General features: G+C 31.8%; 1 protein-coding gene across 2 annotated transcripts in view; it reads right to left on the reverse strand.

The window, feature by feature from the left end:
• Nucleotides 1-7,557: 7,557 nt before the first annotated feature.
• LOC110105900 (ubiquitin-conjugating enzyme E2 2) overlaps nt 7,558-15,969 on the reverse strand; it is a 49,529-nt gene continuing 41,117 nt past the window's right edge. For both annotated transcript variants that reach the window (XM_020835582.2, XM_020835581.2), the window contains exon 6: nt 7,558-7,986. In XM_020835582.2, the coding sequence (XP_020691241.1) occupies nt 7,858-7,986 (129 nt within the window). In that variant the 3' untranslated portion in view covers nt 7,558-7,857. The remainder of the gene's footprint in view (nt 7,987-15,969) is intronic.

Here is a 15,969-nt window from a genome sequence, read left to right on the forward strand (position 1 = left end):
CGGAGTAGCCGGGCCCTTTGACACCAAAGAGATTTTCTTCTTCCCAAAACTTCCCTCAAGATGAGCCTTAAATCTGATGGTACAAAGGTGCAAGCTCGCTGGAGCAACCATGTAAAACACCCTCCACACTCCCTTGAAACCCCCTCCAAGGATCTTCTCCCTCTCTCAAACTCCACCCTTTCCTCTCTCCCATTCAAGCTCTCTATTCAAGTTTTCTCCAGAAGAATGAAGCTTAATGGTTGCCAAAGACACTTACAAAGTCCCTTTTCAAAGCTTAAATAGAAGAGCTCCAAATGAGCTCATTAATTGCAACTTGCTGACTTTATCATCATGTACGATCAGTGCAAAATAAGCTCAACCGGCAAGGATGATTAGGGACGTTCATAAGGTTTTTATTCATATCTTCCAGGCCGATAGTATATCATCCTGGATGATTAGTTCAAATCTAAGGAAATTCATCCTGAACATCACCCTAAAATGAAGTTGGCCGATGTCAATCATCCATAATATCATCCAGGCCGATCCTACGATCGTCCAGGATGATGTGATCGTATCAATCAAATCTTAATTGGTTTCCTTAATTATCAGATTAATTTAGACATAATTATATTGTGTCGTCCAGGCCGATGTCCTGGATGATGTCCAAAAATAAAGAATACCTAAATAGATCTGGCGACTGATTCTTTCTATTTTTAGTCTATCATCCCGGCTGATATAAATATCATCGAGGACAATGAGCTCAAAGATGGTTGCCTTAATTAGGATGCCCTAATTAGAGTTTCTATTTTCATCTGATCGTCCAGGCTGATGTTTGGATCATCCTCGATGATGTGAGCAAAAAATTAAGAACACTAAAACAAAAATAAGTGATCAAGGTTACAAGCAAGCAAACACCCTTATAAACCAAAAAATACATTAATGAATAAAACATGTTTTGCCAACACTTGAGACTTATAAGGTGCACTGTAATTCTGAAATGTTAGTAAACACAGATAGAAAAGTATATTGTAAATATAGGTAGACAACAGAAAGTGAGCCTTAATATTTGTTATCATTAAAAACATAAACTCATAAGCTCGAGTTGTAACATTCTCCCACTTTTTGATGATGACAAATATTATAGGTTGGATTTGCAAAATTAATAATATTTTTCCCTAATCTCCCCCTTACTAGAATAAAAATTTAAAATAGGGAAAGACAAAAATTTTATTGTTGTTGTTGTTTTTTCTTTAAATAGAAAATAGATACAAATACAATAGTATGTTCTCCCCCTTTGACATTATCAAAAAGAGGAGGGGTACAAATAATCAGAACAAATAAAAAATAAAATGATCCCTGATCTAGTGAAAAAAAATCAAATATTCTTAAATTGAGAAAGTTACCTCTTGATTTTATTCAAAAATTTAGTAAGGAATGGATTGACAACGCATAATGTAGAAAAGGTTAGAAATTCAAAAATCGCTAATCCAAGCTCAAGTTCTTTTAAAGGCTAAAAAACTTTTTAAACCAATATCTAAATCAAGGAATAAATTAGAAAAAAAATACTAATTTTTTAAAACTTCTTTCATAAAATATATCTAATAGAAGATTAATGCAAAAATTGGTGAATCAGGAATCATAATTTTCAAGCTCAAGTATTAAAAATATTAAGGGTTTTCTTAAGCTTTAAAAAGTATAAGAAAGGTAAGCATTACTTTTTGTGAACTCATTTTATGTCTCTTACCAATTTTTTGGCGCACTTTACGCATTATTTTTTGATACAATTTTTGTATCTTTCTCAATTTTGGCATCATTGGGCATCTTTTGATTTAGCATCATTGGCCACTTTTTTTATTTTGAAATATGCTACCTTTATAAAATTTTTAAAATAAAAGTAAATCCATTCTATTGACAAAATGAACTGCTTGATTAAAAAAATTATGAGATAGATTCAATAACTTGCAAAAGATTCATATGCGATAGATAAAATATAAGGAGATGAAAATATTAGTTTTAAAATCTAATTTATAATACGATAAAGATTTTAAATCAAAACTAAAATAACTTCTTTAAGAAAAGAGATAGAGAGAATAAATCATGAGTTTCCTTTCTTTAACTATTTTTAGAGAAGTCAACCACAACTTACATAAGAATTCAAGAAATACAAAAGGTAGGTTTTTTAGTTTTAGAAAAGTTAACGTGTGTGTTGATTAGAGAGAAATTCACAAAAATAAAAGTAAAGATAAATTAAAATTTTAACGAAAAAGAAACAAAAGAAAAAAAATGAAAAATAAATCAAAAGAAAAAAATATAAGAAATACATAAAAACGAACAAAATACGCATACACAGAAAAAATAAACACACAAATAAGGGTTTAAGCATAATGTTGCTCCTGATCAGATGATTCAGAATTTAGGTCTGCCCAGGAGATTTTTTGCTTTTCACTATTTGCCATTTTTACAATTTGCTTCAATTTACCCTTTTCTTTTACAGGAAGAGTTCTCAAATTATGGCACTAATTTTTTATATGTCCAGGCTTCTTATATCCAAAGCAAACAACGTCATGAGAAATCTTAACATTCTTACCATTTTTATCTTTATTTTACTTTTGTTGATGCTTATGCTTTGATGAGCTTTTTAATTTGCTTGATAAGTCATCGCTTTCGTTACCAACTAAGCCACTTTTCTTCATGTTTTTAGCGTTTATCACTATCATCTCTCCTGCATCCAAAAGTCTTTGGCCCAAATATTGCTCGTAGGCAATGAGTAAGCCAATCAAATTATCAATAGAATATTCATTCAAATTTTTTTATTCACAAATAGAAACTTTGGCATCAAAATTATCAAGTAGATAATGTAGAATTTTATTAACTTTTTTAAAGTTTTAAAATTTTTTACCTAAAGCATGCAATGATGTCACAATTTGAATAAATCTTTTATACATGTCTAAGATCGTCTCATAAGATTTCTTACAAAAAAGTTTATAATCATGCATTAAAATATTTAAAGGTTTCACTAGTGCCTTCATATATAGTGTATAATTTATCCCAAATTTTCTTGCCAGTAGAGCATGTAGATACAAACATAAAATCATCATAATTTAAAGCACAGAAAAAATAGTTTAATGATTTAGCATTCAATTGAGCATTGATTTGTTCTTCTCTACTCCATTGATTAAAAGGAATATCAGTTTTAATTTCATCTATAATACGATATGATACAGAATAACCAGTTAAAATCATTTGCCACATTCAAAAATTAATTTATTACAAGAAAGTAGACATGTTAATTTTTTAAAAATCAAAAGTAATACTTTCAAATAAAGGCGGCCGGGTGATTGAATATCCTTCCACAATATTACGATTACAAAAATTAGTTATGGATCAAAATTTAAAAGTTTTCAAAAACTAGATGTTATGAATCCTGCTCCGATACCACTAGAAAGTTCGTTAGGGATATTAAGCCCTTATGAACTGGCCCGAGCCTAACCAAAGGGGGTGGTGAATTGATATTTTAAAAATCTTTCAATCAAAATACAAACTCAAACCAAACCAAAATTTACAACAAAGAAAATCAAAGTGCTAAAATTAAATGCGGAAATAATAAAGAAAAGTACATACCAGATTTATAGTGGTTCGGTCAAACCTTGACCTACGTCCACTCCTCGGAGGCACCCTCCGAGTATTGCACTAAACTTAGTATCTCTCCTTTAGCCCCCCACAGCTAGGTAGAGAAGCCCATACAAAATCACTTCCACCTTCCCCGGTGCGATGGAGTAGCCGATCATTTTGACACCAAAGAGATCTTATTCTTCCCAAAACTTCTCTCAAGATGAGCATTGAATTTGATGGTACTAAGGTGCAAGATCATCGGAGCAACCGTGTGGAACCCCCTCCACACTCCCTTGAAACCCCCTCCAAGGATCTTCTCCCTCTCTCAAAAAATTCTACCCTTTCCTCTCTCCCTTTCAAGCTCTCTCTTCAAGTTTCCTCCAGAAAAATGAAGCTTCAATGGCTGCCAAAGACACTTACAAAGTCCATTGTCAAAGCTTAAATAGAAGAGCTCCAAACGAGCTCATTAATTGTAACTTGTCGACTTTATTATCCAGAATGATATGAATATTATTCTGTATGATTAGTGCAAAATAAGCTCAATTAGCAAGGATGATTAGAGACGTTCAGAAGGTTTTTGTTCATATCGTCCAGGCTAATAGTATATCGTCCTGGACGATTAGTTCAAATCCAAGGAAATTCGTCCTGAACATCACCCTGAAAAGAAATTGGCCGATGTCAATCATCCATGATATCGTCCCAGCCAATCCTGCGATCGTCTAGGATGATATGATAGTATCAATCAATCCTTAATTTCTTTTCTTAATTATCAGATTAATTTAGGCATAATTGTGTTGTATCATCCAGGCTGATGTCCTGGATAATGTCCAAAAATAAAAAAATACCTAAATTTATTTGGCGGCTGATTCTTTCTATTTTGAGCCTATCGTCCCGGTCGATACAAATATCGTCTACGACTATGAGCTCAAAGACGACTGCCTTAACAAGGATTCCCTAATTAGGGTTTCTATTTTCAGCTGATCGTCCAGGCCAATGTTTGGATCGTCCTGGACGATGTGAGCAAAAAATAGAGAACATTAAAACAGAAATAAGTGAGCAAGGTTACAAGCAAGAAAACACCCTTATAAACCAAAAAATATATTAATGAATAGAACATGTTTTGCCAACACTTGAGCCTTGTAAGGTGCACTGTAATCCTGAAATGTTAGTAAACATAGAAAGCAAAGTATATTGCAAATACAGATAGACAACAAAAAGTGAGCCATAATATTTGTCATCATCAAAAATATAAACTCATAAGCTCCAGTTGGAATACTCTCTATTGAATCGCATTTGACAAACGTTGGGAACACATAATGAAGATATAAGGGAGTTAAGGGACATCCTTTTCTGAATCCACTTTTAGCCTTAATCCAACTAGAGTTCCTTCCATTAATAAGAATAGAAATCAATCCTCTTGCACACATGCCATAATATGTTTTGAGAATTTGGAAGGAAAGTCAAACCATTTAAGATCTTTATCTAATGTTGGCCAACATATACTATCATAAGCCTGCTCTATATCCAACTTGACCGCCATAAATCCTTTCTTTGAATTTGAAAATCTTAATTTATGAAAAATTTCTTGAGCTGGAAGGCAGTAGTCAGACATCAATCTTCTTGAAACAAAAGCAACTTGTTCTTCAGTAAAAATCTTAGGAAGAAGCCACTTCAATCTATTTTTTTTTAATCTGGTACTTTTTTTGCCTACCACTTCAATTCCCACTTCAATCTATTTAAAATCATTCTAGCTGTCAGTTTATAAATAGTTTGACAAAGAATTACAGGTCTAAAGTTTGAAGGATAAATAAGATTTTTACATTTTTGAATTAATAAAACTTTTGTATCTTTCCATTATCATGCATCACACCTGTTTTAAAAAAATCATTCTATGGCTTGCCATGTTTCTTCTTTAACAATGACCCAAAAGAATTTGAGGTATGAAGTTATAATACAATCTAACCCAAGAGATTTGTTGTTACCCAACTGATGTACTACTGTGCAAAATTCTTCTTTGTTAAAATCAGCATCCAGCATCTCTCTTTCAACAATGTCAATTTTCTATTCTTCATTCAACTCAAGCCAATCTGACAATTTTCACTTACTATTTTGCCATTTTTGTTTGAAAAACTAAACAAAAATATAATCAACAAGGATACCACCCGACATACCTCTAGCAGGATGATGAAAAAAAATCTCAATCCTCACCAATGATCCTATTGACCTCCCTCCTATCAATGCTAGATAACTTAGTTTCAATTAACCCAATAAAAAATACATTATTGTCACGAACAACTTCTATAAAATATAGTGAAGCCTCCTCCTTTTTAGCTCCTCTAAAATTCAAAAAAAAAACTAAAGATGACATTTAAGGAATCAATAGAGAATGGGGCCCATTCACAAAATTCAACCCCACCTCACCTTTTCCCTTCCTCAGAATCTTCAATGGGACCTAAAGATTTCAGTTCTGTATTGAGTTTTGTTTTACACTCAAAGAACAATTTTATCATTACATGAATTAACAAAATTATGACATCTCTTAACATTTGAACTTTTGTTCTCAACATCTTCAAATGGCACACTTCCTGCTATGTTACCAACAGCAACATCACTATGAGCAATAACAAAATCCTTGACCTTAACCATTTTAATATTTGTTTCAATAACTTGATCAGCATGTGTTACTTTAGCAGCCTCAGAAATAACAACATCCTTTATTTGTTCAGCATCATATCTAGAATGCATACCAAGAGTAGCTTCTTCGATATCACCTTCAGGGAAAGATCCATCTTTCGGAATTACAGGATCAATAGCACATTCATGAACAGAATCAATAGCATCAGTGTATCTTGATCAACGGTATGCATTCTGGACAGATTTCCTTATTGAAAATTAAATTGGAGAGAAAAATATATTAGGGAGGTTCTAATTTAGGAGGAAAGTAGGAGAAACTTATTTAAGACTAAGTTTAGGATTTATTATATTTTATTCAAGTTTTAATTTGATTTTACTGTTTTTTTAAGGGCTTCCTAGCAACGTCTAAAATATTTTGGAGAGCCAACCTACCACGAATTGTAAATAAACTGCATCTTACTTTCAAATTTAAGTTATAATCTACAATCAACCATTTTTTATAAAAAAATTCTTCTTTTTCTTCCAAGATGTATCACTCTCATTTTGAAACGTCAATAATTTGCTTCTTAGATTCATGAAAGCAGCGAAATTGCCCTATTGGTGAAGAGTGCTGCCTTACGTTGTGTGTGCCGAGTTCAACTCAGGCATCCGTCTTCTTCAAATTGCCATAAGGATTTTGCAATCAAGTTCTAATAAGACTGACGGAAGAAAAAGTATCTGAACAGGCCATCCATCTGCTTCTCTTACCTTCAATATCAGTTCGCAAAATTCCAATTAAATCCTATGAATTTTTTTTTTTAATTAATGATTTGGAAACAACTTCGTACAAAGATATCCTAACAAAATTTAATCACAATAGATTCCAAATTATTGAATTTACTTAAAAATGAGTGCAATACATCTAAAAAGAAAAAACTTCTATCATGATATGTCTCAAAATTATTAGATTTAATTATTTTAAATAAATGTAATAAATTATTAATTATTTAAAATACATATTATATTTAGGTCAAAATAAATTCAAAGAATTTAAAACTCATCGAAACGAAAAATACCCTATATGATTTGGTAGGATAGCAGAACATCGCACTCCATTTGCCAGAGGAGAAACATAAACTAATTTTGTGAGTAAAATTATTATACATTTTTTGGGTGCTGACAAGAGTCCGTAAATCTCTCTTCTGGAAGGCTCGTAAAATATTTCATTTCGATTAGAAAATTTTCAGTCTTTAACTACGAATCAAAAAGTGCTATATCACCAATTCTTAAGAGAATAATTCAGCACGAACATATCAGTACGCTGGTAAAAAGGACCAAGAAACAATCATAAAATTACCTGAAACACAACACAAAATTATTAAGAATGAGAAATCCAGCAATGCTTGAAGCTATGGGAACCCTAAAATAACGCAGATCGAACACAGAATATGCACAAAAGTTAACCAAACCATCTCGAGCGAGAAGATATGTTTGCAAGCCAAAACACACATTACAAGTAGGGAGTATTGCAAGATTAGGATTTTTTGAATACACAAACATTTAAAATGGTTCAGTCATTTCAATGACGAAGTAGAACATATAAGTTCGGGGGATGCATAACAATTTTGATATTGTTCTTGTAGGTGGAAGCCATCAGTCTGCGGTCCAGCTTTGCTCCACAATCTCTCTAACTCTCCTGTTGTACTCTCTCTTGTTTTCACTGAACATCCGAGCTGCTTCTGAGTTGGCAGGGGAGTTGGGATTTGGATCACAAAGCAATGACTGCCAAAGAAACAATGTTTAGCTTAAACAAATCATACGCTAGCATAGGCAAATCAGTCTGATTCATTATGCAAGTTTAGCTACTTCTATATATCGAACTTTCACTACATCAAAGTACTGACAGCGTAATTTTCTATATCACGTAACAAAGCTATGATATAGTTGGATCTCTATGCGTATTATCCAAATCCTGCTAATAAAAATGACAAAATCTAAGATTTCATAATATCATGGAAAGTAAAACTCTCATGTACAAATAATTTGATGTCTCAAGCTCTCCCTATAGACCGCTATTTATAGGGCTTGGGTCAAGATATAAGTCTACTTGAAAGATTACATTCAAGCATGGCTATGAAACCGGACCAGACAAAAAGATTTAATGGTTTGATCAAGTTTGAATCGAGGGTTCAACCATATAATGCAATAATATTAAATTATTTACGTAAGATCTAAATGACATAATAATGATATAATATTACACAATAATTTAAATTTTGAACTAAAAATAAATAAAATTCATACAAAAATTATATCTTATATAATATTAAATTTAAAGACCTTGAACCTTTAAATTTAATTCATATTTCCTATAAATTCAATTCACATGTGAACTTATAAATTTAATATAAATTATTATTAATTTATCTTATATGTGTAGAATTAGAGAAAGCATATGATAAAGGCTTCTTTTGGAATTAATTTTTTATTGCTTTCTAAAATAGCTTTTTAGTATAAATTTTTCAAAATCAAAAATATTTTTAACAAAAAACTATTTTAGAAAGTAGCAAGAAATATGTCCCAAAAGAAGCCAAAGTTTCAAGAGAAGTGCTTTGGACAGTTCAAAAAAAAGAAAGGATTTAATAATGTTTATATTCAGATTATTAAGGATATGAATACAGAAGTTGTTACCTATGATGCACCAACACCTCCTCAAAGATAATTGCAGTGTCCCACACATATCAAACACGACATGGGTTAGACACGCCTCCGACATGTGTCAGAGCATGTCGAACCCGCTAAAGATGTCTTATTTAAAATAAATTAGACACGCACGACTAAAATATTTTATGATTTTTTTAATATAATTTATTGTATCCCAAATTTTTATTAAGCAAAAATACTAAAACTAAATATTTTATTTCCTCTCCAAAGCCCCAAATCAATCACTCACACTCAATACCCCATTTTTTGAACATTCTCATTTTCATTTCTCTCTAGCAAGTTAGGACTTTTTTTTTAGCAAGTTAAGACTTATAGTTTCACAACAACCCTTGATATCTTCTAAATATTAACGTCCAATGTCATCACAACAATAGTATTTCAAAATCATTTTATTACTTAAGTTTACAAACAAGGTGGTTTAACCAAGTATTTTTCTATTTCAATTGGATTACATCAAAGATAAGCTTTAAGCCCCATTATTTTTTCTTTAGTCATAAATGTTCCTACCATACATTTGCTAGAGCATGAACCCTGATGAATATTTTTTGATGATAAGACTAGAGGGAGTTATAGGAGAAAGTTAAGTTATGAAGGTCAATCGAGTCTAAAGGTTTTTTGTTCGAGTAGATCTAAAATCGAATCCATGGAATATCATTTGAGTAGTAATAAATCTAGTAGGAAAATTGTGACTTTGGGTGATCAAGTCATTAAAAAGAGAACACATTTTAGATATCTTGGGTCTATTATTCAAAGTGATGGTGAAATAGATTGGAATATTATTAGTAGAAATTAAGTTGAATGGTTGAAATGGAGGAATGCATCGGGTCTATTGTGTGACAAAAAAGTACCCCTCAACTTAAGGAAAATTTTTATAAGATGGTGATGAGACCTGCAATGCTTTATAGCGCAGAATGTTGATCATTAAAAGAGAAGCATAAAATTGACTTAATTGTTGCAAAGATGAGGATATGCTCAAGTGGATGAGTGGTTTTATACTTGAGAAAAAATGCAAGACAACTATACAAATGAAAAAGTTGGAGTAGCTCCAATGATAAATAAGAATAGAGAGAGTCACTTTAGATAGTTTTGTCACAAAATGTATTTCTTCTAGTGACCTGATTAGGAGAGTAGATGCATTAGATGCAATATTTCTTAAGAAAGGTGAAGAAAGACATAAATAGGCTTCGTCAAAAAGTATTAAAAAAGATCATTTTTATTAGATTTAAATAAGAATTTGACTCTTAATAGAACACTGAAGAAAAAGGATTCATATAGTCAACCCCACGTAATGTGATAAAGACCTGATATTGTTGTTATTCTATATTATGTGTTGATATAATTTACTCATATTGATTATATACAAAAATCACATTATAAATTGGATCTATATATCATAAATTTTAGATTATCTAATTTTAATAATTAGATAAAAAATAATTTTATAGTATATAATCAATTAAATAGATAAGAAATTAACTATTATTATATAAAAATAAATACTATTCACATTATAAAAAATTAATTTAAAATTATTTAATATATGATTTGTAAACCAATGTTTAAAATTATGCAATTGGGTATTGAAATATTTTTCATTCGTGAAGCAAAGCGTAAGCATAAGCGTCAAGATGTTTTGAGGTGTAAACCTCAAATCTAAAAAATTGCTTAAAACGAAAATAACGGTTAAAAGTTATTTTTTATATAATTCTTAAATAATATGTTAAGGATAATATATTAACTTTCATTTGAACTATTAAATAACAAATTAGCATACATATGAAATAAAAAAATTATAAAATTTATAAAATGACAAGTAATAAATTACGTGAAATAGAATTGAAATCAAAATATTATAAGAAAAAAATAACATAAAATATAAGAATGGCATAAAAGTATCATATAGCATTAAGTTTAACATTGTTGATCTCATTTCTGAATGAGGTTAACTAAGCTATCCGTAATCATTTCAAACTATATTCCAACTCCACTTCAAATCAAATTATAAAAAACAAAAACAAAAACAAATCTAAACCCTTCATTTCACAATTACTTTATGATTGTCATTTGACCCATCACTCGATCATTAAAAATCACCTAAATGATTGTCAATTATAAGAGTAATCAGATTCAATCAATCCAATTCAAAAGACCAAAACCAAATCCAAAAATCTCAAACTAAAATCAAAGCCAAAAACTTTAAGTCCATAACCTACATCTGATGAAACTTCAATCATATCAAAATCATGTCAAATGACCTTGAATTCATGATTAATCACTTGCATATTGATTAAGCATGTCCCTAGAGTCAACCCTCTAAATTTGAGAGCAATCCAAACTCTCTAACCGCCAAAACTAAATTGATTTCCAAATGTTGTAAAACCTTCAAATATTTATATATCCTAGCCATTGAACCTTACATATTGTAAAAAATCATTTTGAAAACCTTAACAAAACTGTAGTCATGTTCATAATCATCCCATGATCTCACTCTGAAATACAATTTATAAGCTTGGGTCAAGGTATAACACTACAGGAAAGGTTAGATTTAAGATTTACAAGTAAAAAAGTACATAATAAAGTTTAAAAATTGCATGGTGTAGAAAATACATGAGGCACGTAACCAAAAAGCACATAAAGAACAATTAAAAACCTAGTAGAGGCTAACTCTATAAATATTCACTTATAAGATATTGCTTACCAACTTCTCTTTAATTCGCCAAGGGTAGACACGTTCTACACTTGAGTGTATTAACATGGCAAATTGAGTCAGGTTGACTTTGGAATAATTATACAGATATTTGGACAACTAGGCCATGTCATCCCAAGACCATGTTCTTCGATGATTTAATATAGTCAGCCCTTAGGCCGAGTTCACTTACTTTGTCTTAATATAAAGAAGTGAATTCATTATATTTTTGGTGACTTCAATAGATTGGTTCTTTCAATCAATTGGATAGTCTCCAATGCGATCTATTAAATCAGGGGTCAACTTTGATTGAATTGGGTCTAAGTGATATTTAGGTGTATAGAAGTCCTGCATCAAACCTAATGATGCCAACTAACCTAAGGAAATTGGAAAAGATTAAGAAGTTGGACATTGAACAGTTTGTTCTACTAACTAATTGGATAGAATGGACTAGAGAACAATTGTTGAAGGGTAATGAGAATAGATACAAAGAATAACACAGCATTCAACATGTTTTCCTCTTTAAATCTATTAAATGAAAACCAATGAAACGAATCAAAGCATACTCTTAAATCTTTGCAAGCATATTAACCAAGAGCAATACAATGCCATTGGGTAATAGAAACAACCTAGCTCAGTTAAGCCAATTTCAAGTCAATTAGTATATAAAAATTTTATTGAATAAGCACTGATGATACATATGCATGAAATACATACCCGTGATAGTCTTTCTTGGCAGGCAAGGAAATTTGCTATAAATGAAATAAGCACATGTGACTACCATTCTTGGCGGGCGGAAATATTTGTTTACATAAAAATAAGCACCCATGACCGCTGTTCTTGGCAAGCGGGTAAATTTGTTATGCATTAACTAAGTACCAGTGACCCTCATTTTACGAGGACTTTATGATCTAAGTTCTGGTTTCTTATAGGTCATAATTGTTTTCCTGTGGTGTCATTTAGCAGTAAAATCGCCAGTTAGAGGACACGTGACTTGTACTTGCTGGCAATAGATTGTTTGAGAAAAATCCTAGTGATATTCTCGACCAGAAATTAGCTCTTTGTAAGCTAAAGTATTATTTGAATTTGTCCATCTCGACAAACTGTTATGGAGGGTGGATGGGGTTTGCCTTAAGTGTTTTGATGGTTGAATTTAAATTTTAAATATTTGGATTTGGATAATATTTTTTGGAGTTTTGGATTTTCATAGGCATTTGGGAATTTGGGAGGCATTTGAAAGTGTTTGTGAACCCCACCTGTTGAGATTTTTCTGTCAACATGGTCATCATCTGTATGTTTATAAGGAATTGCATTTTATTTATTGAACCCTGTCGACTCTGTTAGTTCGCTAATAAAGGATCGGGTTCAAGTCGATTGTATGTTTTAAATCTTTGTTAATGAAGTTTCTTGGTTACATGCCTTGAAGGCCTAACATGAATGTATTAAAATGAACATCTCGGTTGACACCACGACCGTATATTTGTTTAACAACTTAAGCCATGTTAACTCCTATCTGCTCGCATAAGAATATCGGGTTTAAACTCAGATTTATTGTTTAAACCACACAGTACATTCATTTCACAGTCAAGTAGTATTGATTGTGCACTGGCTTTTATGTTATCTTCACGAATACATTGTGATTCTCACTGCCACCATCTTGCCACTCATTGTTGCTAGCAAGATCTTTCATATTGCTCGTCATTTTTTAGTGAGGTACAGGGTTTTTTTTTGTATCCACCATGAATTCTTGCTTGTTCATTTGCATTTAACCTTTTTCTTTGATGTATTTTCTTGGAGTTGAATTGTTGTTGGTGATAGGGACACTCCTATATTCCTTCATACTCACTCACTTTGCCAATTTGTTCAATTTAACAAATCTTTCTAGTTGTATTTGATTGCATGATTGATATAGATGTCTCTTGCTCCCATTCATAGGTTGACTTGACTGAATACTCTGAGCCATTTTATTTTTCATCATTTATCACTTGCATGCATTGAGAGTTCATTCATCATGAGTCTTGTTTGATTTCTGACATTCATTTGAACAATCCAGGTTCTCTGTTGTTTACTTAATGCTCAAGTTCTAGTCCAACTAGCTGTCATTTGTCCAATGTCAAGTTTAAGTTCCCTGTTGTTCAGAATTGATTCAAATCCCCTATGGTCTAAATTATATACAAGTCCAATTCGTTCAATTTTAGGTTCCAATTGAATTCAAGTCTCTTGTACTTATTCATTTGAGTTCAAGTCCTTTGTATTCAAACTTAATTGTTCAAATTCTCGTGGTTCATACAAGTCATTGTTATCAGTATATTTTATCAGAATATATATTATTATATTTTCTATTTTGATTTTCTTTTGATCTGTTGTGGATGTCAACACTAGGGTGCTCGACTGCTCTCGATCTCGCAGTGCTTCCTGCCTCTTGCCCGGAGCATTTTTCCTCCTCGCCTCCTCTGTGTCGTCATCTCCTCGGTTCATCTATCAGTGTATCTTAAATCTCCTTGCACTGAACTTTTCTCCTCCTCACCATTTCACTCTTTTTTTTTTTTTTTTGATTTGTTGTGTTAATGACTTACTATTAGTTTAGAGTTATCTTCGTTCAAGTTCAATCGTTCTACGGTTATTCCTTCAAATTTTAAGCTGTTACACACTTACGCTTTTGAAATGCTGATTAGGGCATTATATTTTGAGATTTTTTCCGTTCGATTTTTAGGGGTTTGTATATTTTTGGATTATTTGGCCATTTAGGTGTCATGTAATGTTGTTGAAGGATGAAGGCCTAAATGCCTCATGTTGAAGTGTGTTGAACGATTGTTTAGCTAGCTTGGCCTGTCTGTAGAATACAGTTATTTGGGTAGTTTAGCCTATCGGTTAGGGTTCTTAGGTTTATTATGCATATATAAACTTATAATCTTGTTGTTGGCAATCTATGTTATAGGGTTTAACTATTGTTGGCTTATTAGGGTGCTGCCTATTGCCATTTCATGACAAAAAAGTTCTGCATAAAAAGTTCTGTTATAGGGTTGACATTGTAGTTTTCCTCAGCACCAAATCAATAAGAAGAGTTTTTAGGCACAAAAGTATGAATGATGAGTTTTTGGGCCTTTTGGCATTCTGTCTCTGATACTCTGCTACGTTGTTAAATACTGAGTATTGTAAGTTTGTAATACAAAAATTTCTTAATTTTTTTTAGACGGAGTTGTTTGGAATCTAAAAGGGGCTTAATAAGACAAGATGTTCCTACCAGGTGGAACTCCACTTTTATAATGTTAGATACTGCTAGGTATTATCGAAGGGCCTTTCAGCACCTAGAAATGAGCTACTCCAACTACAAATCTTGCCCAACAAGTTCAGAATGGGAGAGAGTAGAGGCTATTTCTACTTTCTTGAGGCCTTTTTGCGATATAACGTGTGTTTTATCTAGCACAAAGTACCCAACAACAAATCTTTATTTTCCATGCATTTCAACAGCTTATGAAACATTGAAACATGAATTGTAAGAGGGCCATGATTGCATAAAGAAAATGTCTTTAATGATGATTCGAAAATTTGAAAAATATTGGTCAAATTTTAGTGTCACTATCGCAGTAGTAGTTATTCTTGATCCGAGATATAAATTCACATTTGTAGAATGGTGCTACAGGAGGTTGTATGTAGGTGATTCTATATTTGGGCTTAAGAAGATAAAGAATAGATTGTTCTCATTATTCTCAAATTATACAAGGAATAGTGGGAATGTTATATCTGGGTTAGGATCAAATTCAGGAGAAAGGCGACAAACTAAATGCTCAAGTCGTTCTTCTTCCATTATAATTCAGTCTCAATTTCTTCGGGTAGTAATTGTTCCACATGTGTTAGTTCCATATAAATGTTGTTCACAAATAATGTTTGTTCAAGTGTTCAACTCTAACTTTCCCAAACAGGATTTCGATTCATTACAAGAGGAGGTCTATATGCCAAAAAAAAATCTGAATTGGAGATATATGTTAATGAACCTAAACTTGATAAGACAATTAAGCTAGATATACTACATTTCTGGAAAGGCAATCAGTATAGATTCCCTGAAGTTTCTGCAATGGCTCGTGACATTTTGTGCATTCCCATAACAACAGTGACCTCGGAAAGTGCATTTAGCAACAGTGGTCGAATCCTAAATCAGAATCAATGTGCACTGAAACCTGGTATTGTTGGGGCTTTGGTTTGCGCAAAAGATTAATTGTATGGTGACAAGGGTGCAATTTCATTAAACTTTTACTTTTATTCAATATCTTCTAGGAGACTAGGATTACATTTATTAATATTTAAGAGCTCAACTATATATTTTTATTTGTTGTAATTTTACAAGACCCTAAACT

The sequence above is a fragment of the Dendrobium catenatum genome, unplaced genomic scaffold (genome assembly GCF_001605985.2).
Source record: "Dendrobium catenatum unplaced genomic scaffold, ASM160598v2 fragScaff_scaffold_862, whole genome shotgun sequence".
Classification (NCBI taxonomy): Eukaryota; Viridiplantae; Streptophyta; class Magnoliopsida; order Asparagales; family Orchidaceae; genus Dendrobium; species Dendrobium catenatum.